Source organism: Danio rerio, chromosome 5, assembly GCF_052040795.2.
Source record: "Danio rerio strain M-AB ecotype USA chromosome 5, GRCz13ab, whole genome shotgun sequence".
Lineage (NCBI taxonomy): Eukaryota > Metazoa > Chordata > Actinopteri > Cypriniformes > Danionidae > Danio > Danio rerio.
The window spans coordinates 33,810,723-33,835,000 of record NC_141025.1 but is presented as its reverse complement, the minus strand read 5'-3'; the positions used below and the strand labels follow the sequence as shown (position 1 = coordinate 33,835,000).

The window sequence follows — 24,278 nt, the reverse complement described above, 5'->3', positions numbered from 1 at the left end:
ATTTAAAGTGTTCCCGTCAAGGATGCTAAAATATGATTAGGATTATTGTTGCATATTAATTTGATATAAGCACATTATATTTATTTAGGCAATATTTGATTTTATTTGCTGTAGATTGTTAGCATCCAAGCAGGTAATACTAACTGCTTTATTTAGTATACAAAATAAGATTTTTTATGTGCAGGTCATGAGGCCGCATTTGCTGCGTTCCTCTGCTGTCTTTGTAAAGTGGGAGCTCTGCGCATGGAGGACCAGCTGGCCATTATATTTAATATTTTTGACAAGTTAGTGTGTCTTCTTGTGTCTTGACTAAATATGAAAATATATGGCTCATGGCATCAACATAATCATATGCATACTGCATTGTGATATGATTGGCACAGGTATCTGCGAGTGATGCGCAAACTGCAGAAGACGTACAGGATGGAGCCGGCAGGAAGTCAGGGGGTGTGGGGTCTTGACGACTTTCAGTTTCTTCCCTTCATATGGGGAAGCTCACAGCTTATAGGTAAAACTGCAAGTTGGTGTATAATTTTGGCTCCAATTCCAATAATATTCAGCTGCAGTCCAGCAGACCCTCAGATGTTTCAGCACACACAATCCGGGATAAAGTCTTCTGGGACCTCGTCATCAATATATTTTCATATATAGTTGAATTCAGAATTATTAGCTTCCCTTTGAGTTTTTCTTTATTTATATATATTTTTATATATATATATATATATATATATATATATATATATATATATATATATATATATATATATATATATATATATATATATATATCCCAAATGAACAGAGCATTAGCCCCCGTTTATTTTTATTTTTTTTGCCCCCAATTTCTGTTTATTAGAGAGATGATTTTTTAAACACATTTCTAAACATAATAGTTTTAATAACTCATTTCTAATAACTGATTTAGTTTATCTTTGCCATGAAGACAGTAAATAATATTTGACTAGATATTCTTCAAGACACTTCTATACAGCTTAAAGTGACATTTAAAGGCTTAACTAGGTTAATGAGGTTAACTAGGCAGGTTAGGGTAATTAGGCAAGTTATTGTATGTCGATGATTTTTTTCTGTAGACTATTTAAAAAAATATATTGCTTAAAGGGGCTATTAATATTGACCTTAAAATGGTGTTTAAAAATTAAAAACTAGTATATTCTAGCTGAAACAAAACAAATAAAAAATATAAAAACATTATCAGACATACTGTGAAAATTTCCTTTCTCTGTTAAACATCATTTGGGAAATATTTAAAAAAGAAAAAAAATCGAAGGGGGGCTAATAATTCTGACTTCAGCTGTATAAATAAACGATCTAAATTGGACAGGTTTAATTTATATAATGGATTCATTATAATGAAGGAAATAATAGCAAGTTAATATGTATAGGCTAGAATAGATTTTTATATGTAGCAATCTTTTTACATTTATTAAATGTATAACACTTTATTATTGTTTTACTCCAGCGATTTGAATACTATTTATTTGCATAATAAGATAATAGTCTTTAGTGTTTTAAACAATTGTTTTTATTTACATAAAATGAGTAGCAAAACAGCACAGATGTTAAAATGATCATTACGATATAATAATGAAATAACGACTGAATTGGGAAACCCTAAACTGTTCACAGTCACGGACGGTCTCGATCACCATGTTTGTGAAATACAGTAGGTGGCGGTAATGCTCCTAAGGAGTCAGTTGTCAATAAACAATAAAAAAGAAAAGAAAACTGATCTTACAATAACCATGGTTCGCCCCTGCCTAGCTCGTGTGTCCTGGATTGTGTGTGCTGAAATGTGTGGGTCTGAAGCTGCATATATCTCTCCAATTCTGTACAGTTTAACATGTCTTTTTAAATGTGTTCTCACTTAGAAATGGCACATTTTCTTTAACAGCAACAACTCTGTGTGGTGTGTGTGTTGTGTGTGTGTTTCTTCCCCTTACTCGCATTCTTCAAATATGTTTTCTGCTCAAAACATTTCATTTTGGGTGAACTGTCCCTTTAAGACCTAATTTTGTTGTTGCTTCCAATAACAGTCAAGGCGACACCCAGTGGTCAGAGTGAGTAACGGCACGGTGTTTGTTCATCTATTGTGTTTAGACCACCCAACCCTGGAGCCCAGACACTTTGTGGAGGAGAAGGTTGTAAACGAGTACCACCAAGACTACATGTTTCTGGAGTGCATTAAGTTCATCAACGAGGTGTGTGTCATTCAGCGTTCGTTCATGTTTTGGGAGGAAGATGCAAAGACAGATTTTCACATTTTAAATTAGCGTTTATCAGATATTTTGATCACAAGCAGCCAGAAACTCATAAGTTCCATTCATGTAAATTCTAAGATTCTATAGTTTAAAACTCTCTCTCTCTCTCTCTCTCTTTCTCTTTCTCTCTCTCAGAGAGGTTGTGTTTGGACTCCTCTCACATGAGTCATTTCCTTCCTTCCCTGCACGTTGTTGTGAATCACTCCTCAGGCCCCAAGGGTCCACCTCCTCCTTTCTCTTTTTTTCCTCTCTCTTTCTCTCTCTCTCTCTCTCTCCTCTCCTTCTCTCCATTCCTCTGTGAACGGCTAGTAGGGCTTTGGAAAGTCCGGCTTGCTGTGCGCGCGTGTGTGTGTGTGTTGAAGTAAAGCCACACAGCACTGCCATTCATAAAGTGCTCTCTCAAGGGCAGCCCACCAGCCTCTCTCTCTAATAAACTCTAATGAATAGGCCTCATAGTACAGTGCCTTGATGATGATGATGATGATGATGATAGTCAAATTACTAACAGTACTGAAGAGATAATCTTTTGATAATATCCTGATGAGTCTTTACTTCTGATGAGTCTGTAGTTATGTTTCTTTACTTCACACACAGAGTCGCTAGGATTTTAGTTATAAAGAAATGAACATATTTATGTAGCTACGATGCATATCATTTAATTAAGTGCTTGAAAAGATATTAATGCTGTTACAAAAGATTATTATTTGTAATATATGTTTTTTTTTATTTTATTTTTAATAATATATAAAAATTATTCACTATAGTAATTCATTCTATTCATCGTCAAAACAATCCTTTAGTTTTTAACTGGTTTAAAAAGATAGTTCATCCAAAAATGGAAATTCGGTCACTATTTACTCCATCGTCATGTGTTTTCAAACCTTTAAGTTTCTTTGTTCTGGTGAACACTAAAGAAATTATTTTGAAGACTGTTGGAAATCTGTAAGCTTTGACTTCCATAGTAGGTAAAACAAATTCTATAGAATTCAATAGCTATTTTCCATCCAAAAATGCGAATTAACTTTCTGCTCAAAATAGGATTATCGCATAAAAGATGTGTGAATAAAGCAGCGTTTCCATCCAACCAGTGAAAGCGAAAAAAATCATAATTTCCTGATTAACTAGCGCTAAATATCATCAGTAAAAACAGAATTTACTGTGGTAGGAGAAACTGCGTGAATCTTTTCTTCATTTAATAAATGACTTGCGCCTCAGAAGGCAATCCTGACATGCAGTTAATGCATGTGGCGTATGAGGAAGCGGAGCACAGATGCTCTAGATTCTGGAGGTTATTCATAATATAATAACACTGATACTTAAACGGTTAAGGCGTTTTAAAATGACCAAAGCAACATTTCAGATGTTTTACAATGTGCTCAGCCTGCTGGTTTATCCATATGCACACAATTTTATTATCAGATGACCTTTTTTAATGCACATACTGAAATTAGTTCGGGAAAAGTGTTTCCATCACAGTTTATGCACATATTTTCTCATTGGATAAAAACTTTATCCTACTCAGTTTATGTGCATATGTTTTTTATTCACATTTTTAAAATCTATGCACATCTTGCTATTTCCATCAACCGTTTTTTTATGCGCATGTCCAAAATCTGCATAAAAATAGGTGGATGGAAACGTAGCTAGTGGTTACAGGTTTCTAACTGTCTTTTAAATATTTTCTTCAGTATTTAACAGAAAAAAAGTCTTTAATTTTATTTTTGGGTAAATGAAGTAATGGAGTAATGTCTGCTGAAAAAAATGTGGTCATCACATTAATGCAATACATTTTAAAATATGAATTGTTATTTTAAAATTGAGATTCATTGTAATACTATTCAACAGTTATACTGTATTTTTGATCAAATAAATAAATTCTGATTTGAACAAGAGACATTGAAAAACATGTTAAAAAAAGACTCAAGCTTTTGCAAATGTATGCTTTCAATGTTACAAAAGTCATAAACTCTGTTTATTTTACAAACTAATATACTATCAATATAAACATTTTAAATGTTCTTGTTTATTTATTCATTTTAATTTAAGTAGAACTGCCAAAAAGTGTAAAATCCGGTTTAACTACATAAATTTTTCTGCAACTACATGTATAGAGCCATTTAAAAACTGCTGCTAAATTGGTATTTTTGTTTATTTGTATTAGTATTTATTTTGCATATGAATTATAAAAAACATTTTTCTTTTCCTTTTTTTTTTTTTTATTTTTTTTATTTTTTTTTTTACTGATCTTATGGTGAACACACAGAAATTGTATTTTATTATTTTTTTTATTTTAGTACCTTTTAAAACAGTTAAACATAAAACATTTAATTTAAAGTAGCCTTCACACTCAGATCGATTTGCAAATATCTGTTGCTGAATAAATGTTGCTGATTGCACATTATGTCTTAAGTTTTCTATAATTTCCATAATCACCATGTGTATATATATATATATATATATTTTTTCTTTCTCGTTAGATGAAAACAGGCCCTTTTGCCGAGCACTCAAATCAGCTTTGGAACATCAGCGCCGTTCCTTCATGGTCTAAAGTGAATCAGGGCCTCATCCGAATGTATAAAGCAGAAGTGAGTATCACAATATCATAAACACCAGCACATATCAGTGGCTTTTTGATAGTGTAATGTTAAACGACACCAACTTCTCCAATACAGTACATACATTTTTTAAAAACTAGTTCTATTAAAAAAAGCTCAATTTCAAGCTTCCGCCTCCCACGGTCTGCATGTGACTTTAATAAATGCTTTACCATAAATTGCCAAGCCATAGCTTCTCAGTTGCTCTGCGAAGTTTTAAGCCTAGAGCTGAAAGAGTTAATCGAGCAGGCATGTGTGTTGAAGGGGAAGAACCGAGCGCCTCTCCCCCTCCTCCAAAAGCCCACATCCTGTGTTGTGGAGAAGCGTTGCTGTTCTCCCTCCCCCTGCAGAGTGAAGCTGAGGGGCCAGTCTGTCTGCAGATTCCCCTCCTCCTTCCCTGTCTGTCTTTCCCCACCCCCGTATATATCACACACACTCCTGCTCTCCGCCAGACAGACTCATGACTCTTTCTGATGGTGCTAAATGACTCTGCTTTGAGTATGAAAGCTCTGCATATGGAAAGTATATATAATTGAAGGGCTTTACCTCAGTATCAATGCGCTTTTGTTATTGTGTGTGTGTGTGTGTGTGTGTGTGTGTGTGTGTGTGTGTGTGTGTGTGTGTAGTTTGAGGATATTATACAAGAGTTTTTCACAATCCTAGATTTTTTTTTAGCAAGGATTAATTATAATGATCAAAAGTGGCTGCAAAGAACTTTGAAACTTTATAACAGATTTCTGTTTTAAATATTGTTCATGAAAAGTTCCTTGGAAAAGTTTTGGCTCAAATCTTAAGTCTTAAGATTAAGTCTAAAACTCTTTTAAGAATCAAAAACATTAGAAATGTTTCTTAAGGAATAAATTAGCAAATCAGAATTTTTTCAGAAAGATCACGTAACTGAGTAATCATGTAAAATGGAATTTTTGCCAGCACAGGAATACATTTTATTTTAAAATTTATTTGTGATGGAAAAGTTTTTTTTATTGTAATATTTTACATTGGCTATTCTAGTATTATTAATAGTATAAATATTTTCATTTTAATCTTAAAGGTTTTAGTAATTGTGATTTGTCATTTTTATGTTTTTTTTTCGTCTATACAATTTGAATTAACGTTATTGTAGTGTTATTTAATTATGTTGGTTTCATTTAGATCGGATGTCCAAACTACAATCCGCGGGCCAAAAAAGGCTAAATCAGATGCATCTTAACTAGTGTAATGCCCGGTTTATACTTGATGTGTTCGCTAGTTTGTTTGAGTGCGTGCTGCGAATGTGAAATCATCGCTGTGTTTACAGAGGTTCACTTTGACTCCGATCCAACGATTTTTTTTTTGAGACTCGAGCGAACAGTTTGTGCGACGTCACGCTTGATTTGAGTTGAATATGAAACACTTTTTAAAGAGATTTCATCTGAAATGGGTACGTCTGTACAGACATCTTTATGATCTGTCCATGCGTGATCATAGGGAAAACCAGATGACCGATAATTCTTGGCTAGAAATTGCAACAGCCACGGGAAAGGTAGAAAGTTTTTGTTAAAAAGTTTGGAAAAACCTGAGGGATACGTTTGTTAAAGCCCAAAAGAGGTCTTGTGAAAAGTGAAGACCCAGGTACACAGTTAAAGAAAATGTTTTTCCAGCATTTATAGGTTTACACTGTATATTACAATTTTGAATAAAAAAAATTTAATAGTTACACAACTATAATTAGGAAACAAAATATTTCTTTGATAACTGAAAAGGAATATTTCAACCTATCGGTTTCCAGTATACTGATGCCCTATTTTTTCTAGCCTTTGTTTGTGATAATGGTCAGGAATGTTGGATCATTATTACCTTTTTAGCATAAGTAAAGGACAGAAATTTGCCAGACAGTAATGTGTGAACTGTGAAGCGGCCTAAACTTTTTAGTAATTACTTTTTAGTAATTTTCCTTTTTCTTGCCATAATAAAAATTTAATTTGTAGAGAAACAACAAATGTTCTGTTGTCATTAATATTTTAATAAACCAATAGGTAAAACTCTGAGATATGAACAAAATGAAATGACGTATAAAATTTAGATTTAAAAAAATCCTGAATGGTCACAAAAGTGCTTATAATCATTAAAATAAATAATAAAAATAATTAGTTAAAAATTTTTTAACTATATTAATGATTTGACGTAGTTCCGGAAACTTTCTACTTCTCTGTTTATCCGTCTGATTTTACAGTGGGTTTCTTTTGACCACCCCCCAACGGCAAATGCATCAAGTATAAAAACCTTGTCCGTTTTGTCCCAAGTATAAATCAGGCTTAACTTCAGTCTGTTATAAATGAAGAATTGACTGTAATAATTTCATTATCAATTATTAGTTTAATATCAAAATTTTGTTATTACAAAGCAAAGTTTTCTAGTTATTTTTAAATATTATTTAATACATTAGGAAGTACCCACGGCAGCTATATTTACCTTCAGCCCACTAGCCTCAATCAAGTTAGGTTTTTGGCCTATCATAAGAAAACGTTTGGGCACTCCTGATCTAGATGTTTAATGTTAGATTCAATTACAGTGCCTATAGAAAATCATCATACCCTGAGAAAATCCATACCTTTGACTATATTACACCCTGCTTTCTAAAAACCTTCTGGATAAAGTTGTAGAAAGTCAACGGTCAGGAGAGGGCTACAAAAATACTTCAAAGGCTGAAAAAGCGATTTAAATTATGATTTGATTTCAGACTGTATGACAAATATTATTTTTAAAGAGTTATGATGGTTTTCTATAGCATGTAAAATGCAAAACATTATTTTTATGGATTTCAGTTTCTTTGGTTTCACTTTTTCTAACAGCAACAAAAAGATTTTAGTTTTAGTTAACTGAAATAACCCTGCTCTGCATAGAGTCTGTTTGGATACAATGGATATTTCGAAATGGAGCAAGTCTATTTTCTCACTGCAAACTTCTATGACACAAGCTAACTCTTTCTCTGTCGCCCTTTCACAGTGTCTAGAAAAATTCCCCGTCATCCAGCATTTCAAGTTTGGCAGCCTCCTCTCCATCCAGCCAGTCAAGCCATGAGAAACAACAAAACGAATGCACACCTCTTCAAGAGCACAACAAAGACCCCAACTCTAGACGAAACTGCTTCAATCCCATGTTAACAAACCTTAACATGTGCTCTCTTCACAAGAGGTGAACGATCTTGCTCCTGTAGATCTATTTTCCTAAGGAGTTCAGTTTTTTCAAAGCTGCTCTAATACATACTACCAAAATAAAGTAAGCAAACCTGTTGACCTTGATCATCTGGTTCAGGAGTTTTTAAGCTGAACTGAACTCTGCAGGACAGTGGATCTCAGAAGCCCTGCTCTTCACAATCTATTAGTTGTGCAAATCAAATCCCACTTCTGATATTCCTCTAAAGTGATGCAATTTGTCTGTAAGGTTTTATTTATCTACCCCCATTCAAGCAGGAATTTGAACTGCTCAGACACCTCCACTGAGCAGTAATGCACATATATATATTTTCATCTGGCATTTATATGTATTTATGTGTATATAAAGAACAGCTTGTCACAGTGAACGGTTGAAGGCTTGGTTTTGGTTTAATGGGTTTTTATTTCCTGTGTGCAAACGTCTGAAGCCAACGAACAACAATGTGTGTTACGAGAGGTTTTTTGGAGCATCATTGTCTTAAAAAGCACTTTTTAAGTAACTTGCTATTCAGTTATCAAAGATTGCTGAGGCGTGTTTGCTGTGAATAGTATTTTTTAAACTGTGTAAGACATTAAGATGTTATCTACCATTGTAGTTTTACATTTTTTTTGCTCTGCTTCTTTCTTTCATATTCCCTTCACTGCAAATAGGACGAGTAATCGATGTGTAAAAATGTCAAGAAATCACTTCAAGCTAACAGTTTGGTAGCAGCACATGTAGCTAACACCATAGTCTTCCATTGCTAAATCAAAGCAATGAATTGAAATCCGGAAGTTTATTATTATGCTAAATCAGTGAAGCGTATTTGGTTTTTAAAGTTTATTCTGTGTAAATAAATGGGATCTGTCTGCTTCAAAACCACTGGGGTGATCATTTTAAAAGAAAGAAAAAAATCAAAGAACTAAAATATGGATGTAAAGCTTTTCAAGTGTTAGAACTGGAGGAAATATTTGTGCATACTTCTACACCGAAACAAATATTGCAATTCACAGAGTATGTTTTGATGGCTTTGCACATTATTGCTCACACTTTAGATCAGGGATGCCCAAACTAGGGCCCAAAGTTGGCCTGCAGTAAGCAATTAATTTGGCTGTCATCGCCATTTGAGAAGAGAGGAAGAATGATGTTGTCATTTATAATCTTTTGTCTATTTGTTTTAGTGTTAAAATCTAATTGAAATTAAACGTCTCAATTAAATAGTGTAAATGAATCAGATTTAGTTTATATGTACACACCGTCACCTGACAGGACAAATCAAAACAAAGACAGATTCTGCTTGGCTAATGTATTCAGCATTGAACTCCACTGTTATAAATATGAAGGTTTATGTTATTATTGCAATAAGTTTTCATTTTAAATGTCATGCTGCATTAGTTAATAAGAGTCATGTTTTTTTATTTACTGTTAAATCTTATGACATAGACTAGGAAATTACCCATGGCAACTTAAATGTAATGTAGCTTGGTATAAATACTTTCGGCCACAGCTCTCAATGATATTTGGCTTTTGGCCCTTTATAGAACATTTTGATGGATGCAAACAAAAACAATAGTCCCAATGTATTTCCTGTTTTACATTTTTATTTTTTTTTAACTTCTGAGAATCCAAAAAGGTCCACATATTGATAAAGGATGTTATGATAGCTGTTTTAACATGAATTTCAGTTTGAAGTGCCTCTTGTTAAAGTTATGAAATGGTTTGATAAAAAGCAGGAAATGTTCATGGGCCAATGACACGACCACATTGAAATGCTCTATATGAAAAGTTTGTGAAAAGTTAATGGAACCACATCTTTGATTCAGAATCTAATCATTTGAAATACGAAGTGGATAAAAATGGCCTTTCAGAATGCTTTCAAACTAGCGCTTTTGCACTCTGTGTTCGCTTGGATCAGGTGAATGATGTTTTCTGAACTTGCACACCTGGGCATGTGGCATTTGCTGGCTAGCCAGATAAGTTTTAGTTTGGTTTTCACCAAGTCTGGGTTTTAGGTACTATGAAGGTAGCTCAGCTCAGCTGCTCCATAATTCCTTGGCAACAAAGAGTGAATAAAGTCAAGGTGCCTTGGTGTTACCTAAAATCCAAGATTGGTGCTTAGTAAACTAAAACTTAACTGGCAAGCCAGCTAATCCAGCTTCATGATAAAGGTCCCTGAATATTAACCCAAGTAAAAAAAGATTATTTTTGATAAATTGCATTATATTTCTGACAAACAGATACACGTGCCGTTCTGTTTTGTTGATTTAAAATGAAGAAAATATTCTAAATCAGAAGTACAAAAATGAGATGAGCATCCATTCATTTCAATGTCTTCTGCGTAGTGGTTTCCTAGCAACAATTGGCACTCAGTTGATGCAGTCAAACCATGGTTCTGAACCAAAAACAACAGTGTGAACACATTTACACACAATTGAACCTGCGTTAACTTAGGACCAAACAATCAACTCGAAAACACAACTATACATTTCTGTTTTAAATTAAACAGTCAGAATTAAACTGGGCTGTCACCCAAAATGAAATTACACTTAACCTCAAGCTTTTCTGAGTTTCTTTCTTTTTCTTTTTTTTTTCCTGATTGCAAAAGAAAATTTGAACATTTGAAGAATGTCAGAAACTGCAATGAATATGCATCCATAGTAGGAAGAGAAGTCAATGTTTACTAATTCCAAAAATTCTTTAAAAGGTTTTCTTTTGTGTACATCAGAAGAAAGAAACACAAACAGATTTGGAATAAGTGGTAGATTTATGACAATATCTTTTAAAGCTTTTTGAATGTATAAAACTATTTTAAAGACTTTATAGGCCAAAAGAGATTGTAGAAACCACTACAATCTTAATGGTCTCAATGATCTACCTGGGATTACTTAGCTTTTCTAAAATACAGTCCAAGGTGTTAACTGCTATATTAATCCTCATTGACACTAACAAATCTTGAGTTAACATTGACAATTTAGCTAGGGGTGTATTAAAACTGGTTACGAATTTTTAACAGTCTGTTAATTTCACAAGACTCAATTTTCGAAATTATTTGTCTTAAATTTGGCTTTTTGGGGGATTTAGTATACTAATAATAGGCCATGGCACTGATAATTATCTGCTTTCTAACCTCCACAATTAGTTTGATCACTAATATTGTGACTCTTGTACAGGCAAGATCAACAATTTGTGAATTAGGTAACAGTATAGTTAACAAATATTTAAAGTTTCAGCATTGTCCTGTTTTTGTGAAAAATCATCCTAAACTAAAGGGTTTCATCACTGAAATAATTTAGGCAAACTATGGAATTATTAGTATAGGTTTTTACAATCATTTTATCTACATTTTAACTTAAAAATGTAATGGTTTGTAAAACTGGCAATCCTATAGTTTTATTTCAAAAACCATGGTGCTTTAATATTGATTTAATCAGTAATTCAATTTTTTACATACAATAAAGATTAAGCAAAGTATATAGCCTATGTGGCTTCTTTTTTTGACATTTGCACAGGCTAGCCACAAGACCTACACTCAGTCCAGGCCAATTCCCTTTGTCTATTTTCAGTTGAGTCACTTTCTGTGGTTGGCAAATCCAGCATCTGCCCAGTCACTGTAGTTTGGCCGCCCCACTGTGAGACTCGGCTCTGCTTGCTGAGTAATTGACATGAACGCATGTCGAATTCACCCCCAACACCCATCTGCCTCCCCCGTCCCCATTCAGCTGTATTCAGACGCGGGCTCCACTGCTGAGTTCAACAGGCGCAGTCGAGATAAGACAAGATTAAAGTCGTGCCTTTTGTCTTCATTAACATTTGATGTTACCTCTGAGCCGGTTTCACCAGGCTGCTCATTTTGGAAAAGTACAAACACAGGCGCGTTTAGTATATATATCACGTCCAGCAACTAACGAAACACGTGCTATCTGTGTTGAATGTTGTGTGCGTGTATAATCGTAAGCGCACGGGTCCTTCTTCCTTCTCGTAAAACGAAAAAATCTGCATTGGTTCCGTGCGCGCGCTCGACATGGCAGCGTTTCCCGCGCTCGCCACGCGGAGGAGCTCGCCACACACCACAGACCGAGTAAGCGCTACATCTCCTGTCAAAATTAAGCGAATATAACAACAGGCTTTTTATTAAACACATTTGTTAGCGTTAGCATAGGCGCATTTCCCTAAAGCAACCTATTAAGAACAAAACAAACGAGTTTAAGTAGAACTCATCATATAAAACCGACGAGAATAAAGCCATGCTGAATCTTTCAGTTGTTTCACAATAATGCCCGTCGCTCTCCAAAAAACAAGCTTAATACATAAATTTTACAACACTGAGAATTGTACACGCATTATAATGTAGCACATAAACAAACCCCGCGACCGAATTACCTGCGATTCTAAGCGAAACGTAAATACGCGCGACGCGGCTATTCTCGTCGAAAATAGCCAACACAACGAGCTGATAACAGCCACTGTATGATGAGGTTGATGTGTCGGGTGTACTGCGGTATCTCAGATTGAGAGGAGTCGAGAGGTTTCGGCTGGAGATGAGAGAGAGAGAGAGAGACCGGAGAGAGGACAGGGAGGGGAGGGTGGAGGGGGTTGCAGGGAGCAGCGGATTCGAGGTCAGCCCGAGGTGCCGCTACATAGGCGCTCTAATACCTTCATTCATTGATTTTGAAGAACACCACCATGTGGCATACAGCAGAGATAACACAGCCTGCAAGTTTACTGAGAGTTTCTGGCTAAAAAAGTGCGCGCGCCTTGAACACAGTGCCCGCCACCAGAATGTGACGCGTGCGTCAGGTAAAAGTTACAGCTCGTTTTCAATGTTGGATTTGAGTGTATTACTTTGCTTTATTCTCTTTGAGGGACACTTTTCCTTTCTCGTAAGTCGTTATAGATTAATTTAAGGCAGAATGTGAGTTTAATTACCCTCAGGTAAGGGCATATATCTATAAATTAAACTTCAGGTGATCCAAAACAGGTAAACAATAGGTGAAAATATCTAGTCTACATATGAAACCATGCAAAGTTAAGGCCAGAGCTACAGAAATGCTTGCTGTAGTTGTGTAATGGTTCTTTAGTTGTGTTTTTTTCTGTTTAAAGTAAGGGCTGTGAAATATGACTGATATATAATGACAGAAGTGATAAAGATGTTGATGTTTGTGTTGTCAAGTCAGGCTCACTGAACATGAGGCCTAAATTAGTCAGCTGTGGAGAGACACTCTTAGTTGATGAAAAGGTGCAACAATGAGACAATACAAAAGAAAATAAGTTTGATTTTTTATTAAGGTTATAAATTTTAAACAAATACTTTCTAAAACAGTTTTACCCGGTGATATACAATTTAATATGCACAAAAATACAAGAATACCAACAAAATATGGAGAATACGTCTGAAAACGTCTTTATTTCAATACACATAGTGCTTATATAATGTGAGGACGTATGGCTAATTTATGAGATTGCCTTTTTAGAACAAAAGGTCTAAGATTGTAGAAAATAAAATCAAACCCACAAAACCAAGCAAATGCTGGCATCATGAATTACTGTGAAGGCTTAAACTTTTTCTTTTTCTGAGAGCAAGGGGGCGGGAAATGGTTAACGCTGGAGACTGGAAAGTCAACAAAAACACCTGGCAGGTTAAATCACGGCGTGCATTATGGGAGTTGTAGTGTTAATTGATGGCCCCAACGTTCAGTGTTGATGAGGTGACTGGCATAGGAACTACAAACACACTCGAGAGGAACTGGAGCTGTAGGTCAGTGCAGTCAACAAAACGCACCAGTCCTCTCCACTTTCAACAGCACATTTGAGAATACAGAAAACAACAAACTCGGACAGGGAGGGGGGTCAAAATATTGCACCTTCATTAGCCTACTTGATTGCCTTATATGATATTACAGAATGTAGTCTGTGCGCGCCAGGGCTCTTCCTGGAGCTCCATACAGCACGAGCTCTTGCTGTAGCCTGCTCTACTGGTAAACTGGTCAGAGAATATGACACGGCTGCCCAAAGACTGAGAAATAAGCGTGCAGTGGGTAGGCTTCCCCGTTTGCAGCCCGTTATTCCCAACATTACGTGTGAGTAGTAATGCTCTTTTACAATACATCTTTGCGAAAGTTCCTGGGGAAGAGGAGAAAGAGAAAAGAAACAATCCACGAGCGAAACATTCAGAGACTTCCCATGTTTGTGGCCATATAGCTAGCAGTCTGCGTTGGGTTTAAGGCAACGAAATTCAACTTCGTTTGTTTGTAATATCGACATTTGTTTTAAAGGATACATCACAAGTGGTAGGCTACAACCACTGTCCGCCTCCCCCACTGAAACGAAACCAAAAACAAACCAAAAATAAAAACAGAAAGGCTTAAATAACTTTGCTGCAAAAATAAAAGTCAATTTGTCTTAGACTTTGTACAATTTCATAAAGTATCTGAATTCGCATTAACCACAGAGTCAAAAGGCTACAATAGCTCGCGTCCAAGCCCCTAAACTCGCCAGGGCTTGTTTGCTACAGAACTGTCCGTTTAAGGCTTGTTCCAAGTCCGCTTGTCTGCTCACCAGTCCCGAAAACCCCGAGCCGAAGATCGAGATGAGGTTGGAAATGTTCGACGTGTCCAAGGGCTCCGTGATCGCGTATGAGGAGTCCTCGAATTTCGCTCTTTTGCACGGCGTAAAATCCGGTGCCTCCTCGATCTCGGACACGTAGTAACCAAAGTCAAGCTTGCGTTTCTTGGCCGGGCTCTGTGCGCCCTGGCAGCACTGTTGGAGCGAAGCGCAGCAGTCCTGGTGCAAATACCCGTTCTCTACTGTGGTAACGACATGCGTGTCCAAGTCGAGCACTGTAGTTTTGTTGCAGTGCATGTTGTTTACCGGCGAGAAGTCACAGTTGGACACGGGGTAGGCTTCCGCGCAGCAGCTGCGGTAGAACGAGGGCTCCGGCGCCGCTTTGCACACCTCCTCGCTTTGGAGAGCCAGGGGCACCGAGCAGGCGCTGGCCGGCTGGATGTGCTGCGCCGCCGGTGAAGTCTGGTGACCGACGGCGGGCAGGAGCGCGCCGCAGAGGCTCGCTGACTCGCTCGCGCTGCCGCAGCAGTCCGCCGTCTGCTCCTCGCAGTCCTCCGCCAGATCCAGCGGGTTCAGCTCCTGGATCTCGTTGCAGACCGTCATCACCTCCTCGTACTGCTGCATCCTGTAGATCTCCGCGTACTTCTCGTTCATGTAGACCTGCCTGGCGTTCCTCAGCACATAGGAGACCAGCAGGTTTTTGTGCAGCTTGATTCCTCCTCTCTGCGTACGGGAGTTGTGGATTTTCCGTAAAGATATCGAAATCAGACTTTGTGCATCCACTGCACACTCCATGGTGTTGATCATGGTCGGGCTGCTGATGCTTTCCCACCTCTCCGACGAAGGAAACTAACTTTCTTTTAGTCAGAATCACGATATTTCGTTCGGGGACGAAGGCTTAAGTCAGCTCTGTGGAGAAACATTGAACGCGGTCGTTTCTGCCTCAACGTGTGAGCGTAGGCAATCATTAGCCTGCGCTTGCTGCCATAGTATATATATGGCGGAGAACTTTACGCCCACTTCGCCCGCGGCCAATCAGAGGCCCAGAATGCCGTTGAGTGACAAGCGGATTCCTCTCAGAGGTTTTGATCTTGTCCAATCACAGAGAGGCGGTTCTTCTGTGCTATTCAAATTCCAAACTGACTTTACCAAACTGGAATGTTCTCATGAGGCGCATTGTACATCGGAGTGCGCGCTCTTGTCATGTGTGCCGGAGAGACAACTTGAAGGATGTCACACAAGTTTACAAACTTACTGAAAACTACATTTAAAAACAACAAAGCACTGCATGTTTCACATGCACGGGCTGAAATAATAATAAAAAACTTGATTAAATTATTAAAAATAATAAATTATTAGATGAGAAAAAATAACTTTGCAAGATTATACTTTAAATTATACGCGCGCATAACTTGAATGCAAACCATGTAAACAAATTAGTATGTAACTTTAATTACAGGTCAGTGAAAAAAAGGAGAAAAAAACATTAAAGTGTTGAATTATTCAATCTTCGTGATAAATAATAACTATTAACGTTATTATGCGTGCATTACATATACTTTTGTCTTATTTTAAGTTTCAGTTCTATGCATTGGTGTATTTCAAGCTAAAGCAATGATAAAAAGTGTTAATTATTTGAAAAATAATTTAATATAATGTAACGTAAAATAATATAATGTAAAATGATATAATATAATATAAAAATTATAATATAATATACTGTATAATACTATAATGAAAAATAAAATATTATAATATAATTTATAATAATATAATATAATGTAAAATAATATATTGTAAAATAATATAACATAATATAATATAATATAATATAATATAATATAATATAATGTAAAATAATATAATATAATGTAAAATAATATAACATAATATAATATAAAATATTATAATATAATATAATATAATGTAAAACAATATGATATAAAATAAAATATTATAATATATTACGATGTAAAAATATATAATATATTGTAATATAATATAATATAATGTAAAATAACATAACATAACATAAAATATTATAATATAATATAGGGTAACGCAGTGCCACAGTAGGTAGTGCTGTCGCCTCACAGCAAGAAGGTCGCTGGTTCGAGCCTCGGCTATTTGAGTTGGCGTTTCTATGTGGAGTTTGCATGTTCTCCCTTCATTCGCGTGGGTTTCCTCTGGGTGCTCCGGTTTCCCCCACAGTCCAAAGACATGCGATACAGGTGAATTGGGTAGGCTAAATTGTCCATAGTGAATAAGTGTGTGTGGATGTTTCCCAGAAATGGGTTGCGGCTGGAAGGGCATCCGCTGCGTAAAAACGTGCTGGATAAGTTAGTGGTTCATTCCACTGTGGCGACCCTGGATTATTAAAAGGACTAAGCCGAAATGAAAATGAATTAATATAATAAATATAATATAATATAATATAATATAATATAATATAATATAATATAATATAATATAATATAATTAATATAATATAATATAATATAATATAATATAATATAATATAATATAATATAATATAATAATTTTTTACAAATCAGTTATGCCATACTAGTCAGTACCATAACTTTAGATATATAAGACTTGAAGATACTAAGCACAAAATTAACACAACACCTTCAGCATTGTTTTATTGTTCAGATATTATTTAGTATCCACGAAGTATTCATTGAGAAACACAAATAATTAAAAACAACATTAATTAATGCGTTAGAAAATTCATGTAGTTCATACTTTGTACAGGAATGGCAATGTGAAGTCTTGCATGGTTAACAATTTCCTGTAGAATCTACTGTAACTTATTGGCAGCAGTTTACCACTACTCAGTTACAGCAAAAATACTGTTTACATTTACAGCACCATTTATCTAGCTGCACAGGTATTTACAGAATTGTATGCATATCTGTACTGTAAATATACATGATTCAATATACAAATATACCTTTTCACAATGCAACTTTAAACATTAGTGACACTGCATGAATGTTTTACAGTAAAACAGTTCATATTACAGTTAAATACTGTGTCATTGACAAAACAATGTTAACAATATGGATAGGCAAACATTATGAAGTTTTCTCTAGTGTTTTAGCAAAGCAACAGATATACAGCGGTTCAAATGAAAAGATAATAATTTATAGTCAATAAATGATGTTTAGTAACTGCTGTGGTGTCAGGACAGAAACTGTTTTACAAATTTCCACAAAGGACTGTGTCAAATAATTGCATCATCCTAATAGATTGTTTCTACTCTAAATTTTCACCTTTTGAGTCAATAATATTCCAGACAGAACGACCTCGTTCCCTATCTGCATTTGCATGTGGAAAAGACTGAAATTTTTCTAAACATCAGATTTGGTTCTGTACATGCCAGACATTTCCTGCATCCTCAAATTGCTTCATATATTCATCCCACCAGTGTGATAGATCATAGCAGAGAGAATCATGCAGATTTTTCTGATCATCTCTCTCTTTCTCTCTTTCTCCACAGTGAGTGCTAAAGCTTGCAGCTCTGCATCTCAACAATGCTTCAAATCAGGAGGACCCAAATCTTCATAACGTACACAGAGTACAAACAAATCAATAAACAAGTAAGAGTAACAACACACACCATCAAACAGAAATGAATATGAATATGTGTGCAGTACAATCATGTTGAATAAACAATCAAGCATGAAACAATTTCAGAACACTGACAATTAAACAGATTTGTTTTTAAAATAATTAAACACAACACATATCTTATAATCTAATAATGTGGAAAAGATAAAACTGTCTAAACTACAATTGTGTATTTGTTATTTGAATCTTTACTACAGTATGAAGTCATATTTGTATGAAATATGTAAACATTAAGCCAACTATTAAGAGCACAATAGTTGTGTTTGGAAATTGCAACAATATTTGCGGAAAACATTTCAGGGCATTTATATAAAACTTTCCTGAAATTATTTAGAAAGTTCTTAATTAATAAACGTTTGTAATGTAGTCCTGAAGCACAAGAAATACCTTGCACTAAATAAATACAGACATTTAACTTTGAGTAGTGAGTACTTTACACTGACTACCTAATTAAGCTGTCAGTTGCTTCGTCGGTTTTGTCATTTCATGCAACACATTTGAGTCCATCCACTCAATGTTACTCTTTGGAAATTAAGAGACTTTCATAATATATGTTTGTCATTGAATTAGATAACAGTCAAGCTATAAACTGTAACAGCTTGATCTCTTGAGAAACTGTAACTATTTTAACTTTTTTACCCTAACGTACCCTGCCATTAACCCCAATCATCATTAAGGGATAAGCAAATCGTACTAAAATGCACGAATGAGATTGTACAAATTTATATGAAATAGCCACTAAACCAAAACGTTACGAATTGCTGTGAGATCGTGGCAGCTAGACTAACAATTTCTTTTTGTAATAATTAAAATTAGCTTATTTTGTTGAATGTTAAGCATACATTTTAAGGCGTATTGTATTTTTGCCACATATTAAGAGTGTTTTCTTTAATTAAATACACATTACATGTGATTTGAAAGATGTACAAATAAAAAGGTTTGTACCTTGTAGCTTTGAATTAACAGCAACTTTGTATCCAGCTATTTGATAACTTTACCTAGGATATTTAAAACACATCAGAGCTCAACACAGATATTTATTAACCAGAGTACCTATCTATCTACAGAAAAAGTCATCATTATTAGCCCCCATGAAATATTAGTCCAATGTTTATTTTTTCCTCAATTTCTGTTTAACAGAGATTTTTTTTCAACACATTTCTAAACATAAAATTTAATAACTCATTTCTAATAACTGATTTATTTTATCTTTGCCATGATGACAGTAAATAATATTTGACTAGATATTTTTCAAGACACTTCTATACAGCTTAAAGTGGCATTTAAAGGCTTAACTAGGTTAATTAGATTAACTAGGCAGGTTAGGGTAATTAGGCAAGTTGTTGTGCAACGATGATTTGTTATGTAGACTGTCGAAAAAAATATATATCGCTTAAAGGGGCTAATAATTTTGACCTTAACATTTTTTTAATTATAAGTGCTTTTATTCTAGCCAAAATAAAACAAATAAGACATTCTCTAGAAGAAAAAATATTATCAGACATACTGTGAAAATTTCCTTGATCTGTTAAACATCATTTGGGAAATATTTAAAAAAGAAAAAAAATCTAAGGTGGTCTAATAATTCTGACTTCATCTATCTATCTATCTATCTATCTATCTATCTATCTATCTATCTATCTATCTATCTATCTATCTATCTATCTATCTATCTATCTATCTATCTATCCATCCATCCATCCATCCATCCATCCATCCATCCATCCATCCATCCATCCATCCATCCATCCATCCATCCATCCATCCATCCATCCATCCATCCATCCATCCATCCATCCATCCATCCATCCATCCATCCTAAATCTCTAGTGCCTCATCAAGGGGAATTGGTATCATCTTAAGTAGTTTCTCAGGGCAATATAGGCTGGCTGACGTTTTTTTCAAAGCAAACTCACATTTCCTTTTACACGGGTGGAGTAAGTGTTAAATTCAGATTGTTGGTAGATTGTAACAGTTTCACTGTAATTTAGAATAAAATGTTTTTAGTTGTTTTTAGATGATCATTTTAAAAATAATTCATACATATTTATTCAAAGATCTGTCTATTACACATAGATCAAGTCAAATATGAGCTAAGTAAAAGTATATCACATGGCGTTTCTTTTTTTTTAGTGTTAGATTTTTTAAATACATTGTTATGTTTTATTCATGCGCAACTGGATTATATTGTCCATCTACCTGAAAGGATCACAAAAATACATTACATCTTGTTATAAATCAAACTTTTTTTATTTCATAACCAACCAGTTAAATGAGTTAAAATGTTATTCATAGCCAATATAATGTGTTTGTTACAGTTGAAACATAAAATGCTATGAGAACAATCTTTGGATGTGTATCACTTAAAATTTAACTGAGCAAAATCAGTACCTTTGAATTTCTTTTGTGAATAATCACACAAACAATTGTTTTACACACTTTCTCTCCATTTGAACACCAAATATTACATTAAGTTTGAGTTGAACGTAGAACATATTGTGGAGCTCAGTCACCTGTACAAGTTTATATATATATATATATATATATATATATATATATATATATATATATATATATATATATATATATATATATATATATATATATATATATATAGTGTCATGAATTTATTTTCAACACATGTTCAGTTATGTTCTCGTTTCATATACTGACAAACAGAAAGAAACCATAAACAGCACTCCAGAGTGACAGTGAATCATCACTCGGTGTATCTCTCCAGCTGTGATGGAGGTCACTGGCTATGAACCTCCATCATCAGAAAGAAAATTAATTCTCTTCTAAACGCTTCATCGCAAAAAAAATATCTGATTTACTGTTGCTATTTGAGGTGAACAGCTCTTTCTTGTTGTCTACCATAAAAGAAGTGATTCCTCTACATCAGTAACATCCTTCACTGGGGTCAGAACAAAACATGTTCATGCAACAACAATGCAAATATGTGAAACTTATATTCGTTTTAGATGGAGTTTAGCATTTTATTATATGGTCAATCACTCAAATTTTAGCTTTAACATTTATTTGTGATCTTTAACCATGAGGCTTTTGCATGACAAATATGTAAGGTGTAAAGGACGTTTTAACCTGGACATATAGACGTTTGTCTATACACGAGACTATATAGTTTTAAAGATAAAAACTAAGTATACTGAAAAAAAGATGTCTGCAAAATTGTTTTAAACAATTTATGTGTGTTGAATTTAAACAAACAAATTGAATTTAGTTATGGTCAACTTAATTTGCGTTTAAATTAGGCCAAAAATAAATTGTTTGCAACCTTTTAACTTTTAGTAAATCCGATAATTTAGTAGATCCAAGAAATCATCTTTATTTTTTTTTTCAGTGTATCCTGCAATGTGGACTGTGGAAAGCTTTAATATTGTGGAAGCCTTAATATTGACATATTGACGTTTAATATTGCTTTAATATTGACATAGGCTAATCCTCATAGCTAAAATCATTGTGGAGACTCACTTTATTATATTTTCTGTTCTTTGCTACGTCAATAACAAATAATCAAACGTAAAGAAGTAAAGTGGTTTTTTTAACGAGCGTAATTCTTAATTAAGTTGAGGAAAAACTACATTCCCCGGTCTTGAGGCGTCACTAAAGAACTTTTATCAAAGGAGGAGCATTGTGGGATTTGAAGTGTGTTTTGCGTTGCTCAGGACACTCGCGGGCATTCCGGTGGCAGGAGGACCAGTGGGTGAAATATCAGGGCGGAGCTTCCCCCGCTTGGCAGATGGATGCCTTGTGAACTTAAAGGCAAAGTAATCAACTTAACATAAATCGCAAGATGCAATTTCACAGGGTCGGACGCCACCATACGTTCTAGATTGTCCTAGACATTTTTGACAACAGTAGGCTACCATGGCGGGTCTGATATTGCTGCTGAGGTAAAAGTAAGGCGTAAAAGAATAACCCACGAGGCAAGTGCATTGATCTGTAACATATTCTTCTTAATCGAAGTCTGGTAGATTTAATTTACCGGTATGACGCGTTGATGCTCTGTACGTTACGGTAAGATACTTCTGAACACTGTTTTATCATACAAAACTATTTACGTGTCTGTGCTTTGTTAATAAAAACCACGTTTTAGCCACGTTTTAATGTGCGTTTTTAACTGTGACGGTTCTGGATCTCGACAAATAAATAAAACGTTAATGTATGCATTTAAATTTGTGAGGTGTTTTATTAACCTGTTTTTATTGTGAACATATTCTGCACGTTCCTCTGGGGAGAGTTTTGATGACAGATATTTAGTTTTTCAGGAGCTATTTATTGCGCTCGCTACATGGTAGCTCCTAAACCCCCATTCACTCTTATGTTCCGTGTGTCTGTTGCGCAACTCACTGTCGTAATAACGCATGGAGCAGGATTGGGACATTTTCCCACATAAGACCACATAGTTTATAGTCAAGCAGCATTTTGAGTATCATTTGCTGAAGAAAAAACTGTTTTTAAACAGTTCTGAAATGTGCTTTTTGGTTAATTGATAAAGAAAACTATTTCTTTATCAATTCGTTTCTGCAGATTTCCATTGCAATATATATTTTTCACTTTTTATATAATACGTTTTTTTTCTTCTAAGAGCATTGAGCCATGTAAGATTTTATTGCATATACAGTTAAGGTCAGATTTTTTTGCCTCGCTGAATTATTAGTTTCCCCTGTTTGTTTTCCCCCATTTTCTGTTTAACTGAGATATTTTTTAACACATTTCTAAACATAATAGTTTAATAACTCATTTCTAATAACTGATTTATTTTATCTTTGCCATGATGACAGTTAATAATATTTGACTAGATATTTTACAAGACACTTCTATATGGCTTAAAGTGACATTCAAAGGCTTAACTAGTTAATTAGGTTAACTAGGCAGGTTAGGGTAATTAGGCAGGTCATTGTATAAAGATGTTTTGTTCTGTAGACTATTGAAATAAATCTATAGCTTAAAGGGGCTAATAATCTTGTCCTTAAAATGTTTTTTAAAAATTAAAAACTGCTTTTATTCTAGTCAAAAATAAAACAAAAGGACTTTTTCCAGAAGAAAAAAATATTATCAGACATACTGTGAAAATGTCCTTGCTCTGTTAAGCATAATTTAGGAAATATTTAAAAAAGAAAAAATATTCAAAGCGGGGCTAATAATTTTGACTTCAACTGTATGATAATGTGTGTGTTTACAATTAACATTACAAATATAATACAATTGCATTGGCCAAACTTTAAAGTCATCTGTATTCTGTAGATTGTTAAAGAGGTATATGTTCATATTTAATCCTAAATTCACCGGATTATCTATGTGAAAATATTTTCTTTATTTTCTGGCTGTCCAGTTTTTTTTTCAGAATTATATAAAGTGATGGAAAAAGATACCAAAAATTTCTTGTGTAAAAGCATTCAACTCAAGAAACAAAGTTTGTGAACTTTATTTTAACCAATGTTCAGGTTTTTTGGGATAGAAATTAGTACAAATTGAATAAATTAATGAATCCTTTGCATTTTAAAACATAATATTTTAGACCGTTTGTAATGAAAATGTTTGCACATTTAAAAAAACAAACAAACAAAAAAAAAATGCAATTGATCAACTGTGGAATATGAAGATAAATAATGTTTTTTAGCCTATTTACCTTGCCAAAATATCGAACTATTAAGTAGATTCTCATAGTGTTTAAGACAAACTGCTTAATTATATGACTTCTTAAATCATAAGCTCTCACATCTCTTCTGGATTTGCATTTGATTTCTCGTGTAGAGCAGAAACAAGACATAGCCTATATTCAGGCATCATTTTGACTTCTCCTTTGCTGAAGTATTTTTAGCCCCAGTTCACAAATTGTGTTTTATTTCCCCTTTAAGAGCACGAACTGTGTTGAGAGGGAGGTGTCAAGCCCAGAGGCTGAATTTCGGCCAATTAAAGTCGTCGAGCCCCTCTGCAATACGTCATCCCGCTAAGGGAGGGCTCTGAGCGTGAGCGATGTGTGCGGTTTCCAGGCAACCACTTGTCCTGA

General features: G+C 34.6%; 2 protein-coding genes across 3 annotated transcripts in view; one reads left to right on the top strand and one right to left on the bottom strand.

Moving 5' to 3' along the window:
* The window catches only part of ptpa (protein phosphatase 2 phosphatase activator), a 16,113-nt gene extending 7,187 nt beyond the window's left edge, over positions 1-8,926 (top strand). Inside the window, 5 exon segments of one of the 2 annotated variants that reach the window (NM_001003425.2) lie at positions 185-284; positions 384-508; positions 2,119-2,219; positions 4,757-4,864; positions 7,859-8,926. In NM_001003425.2, the coding sequence (NP_001003425.2) occupies positions 185-284; positions 384-508; positions 2,119-2,219; positions 4,757-4,864; positions 7,859-7,933 (509 nt within the window). In that variant the 3' untranslated portion in view covers positions 7,934-8,926. 2 annotated transcript variants of the gene reach the window in all.
* A 4,386-nt stretch (positions 8,927-13,312) lies between these two features.
* Positions 13,313-15,549, bottom strand: ier5l (immediate early response 5-like). Its single transcript, NM_199754.1, is given in 1 exon segment — positions 13,313-15,549. A coding segment is annotated over 1 exon segment (918 nt). The 5' UTR covers positions 15,416-15,549; the 3' UTR covers positions 13,313-14,497.
* Between the last annotated feature and the right edge of the window lie 8,729 nt (positions 15,550-24,278).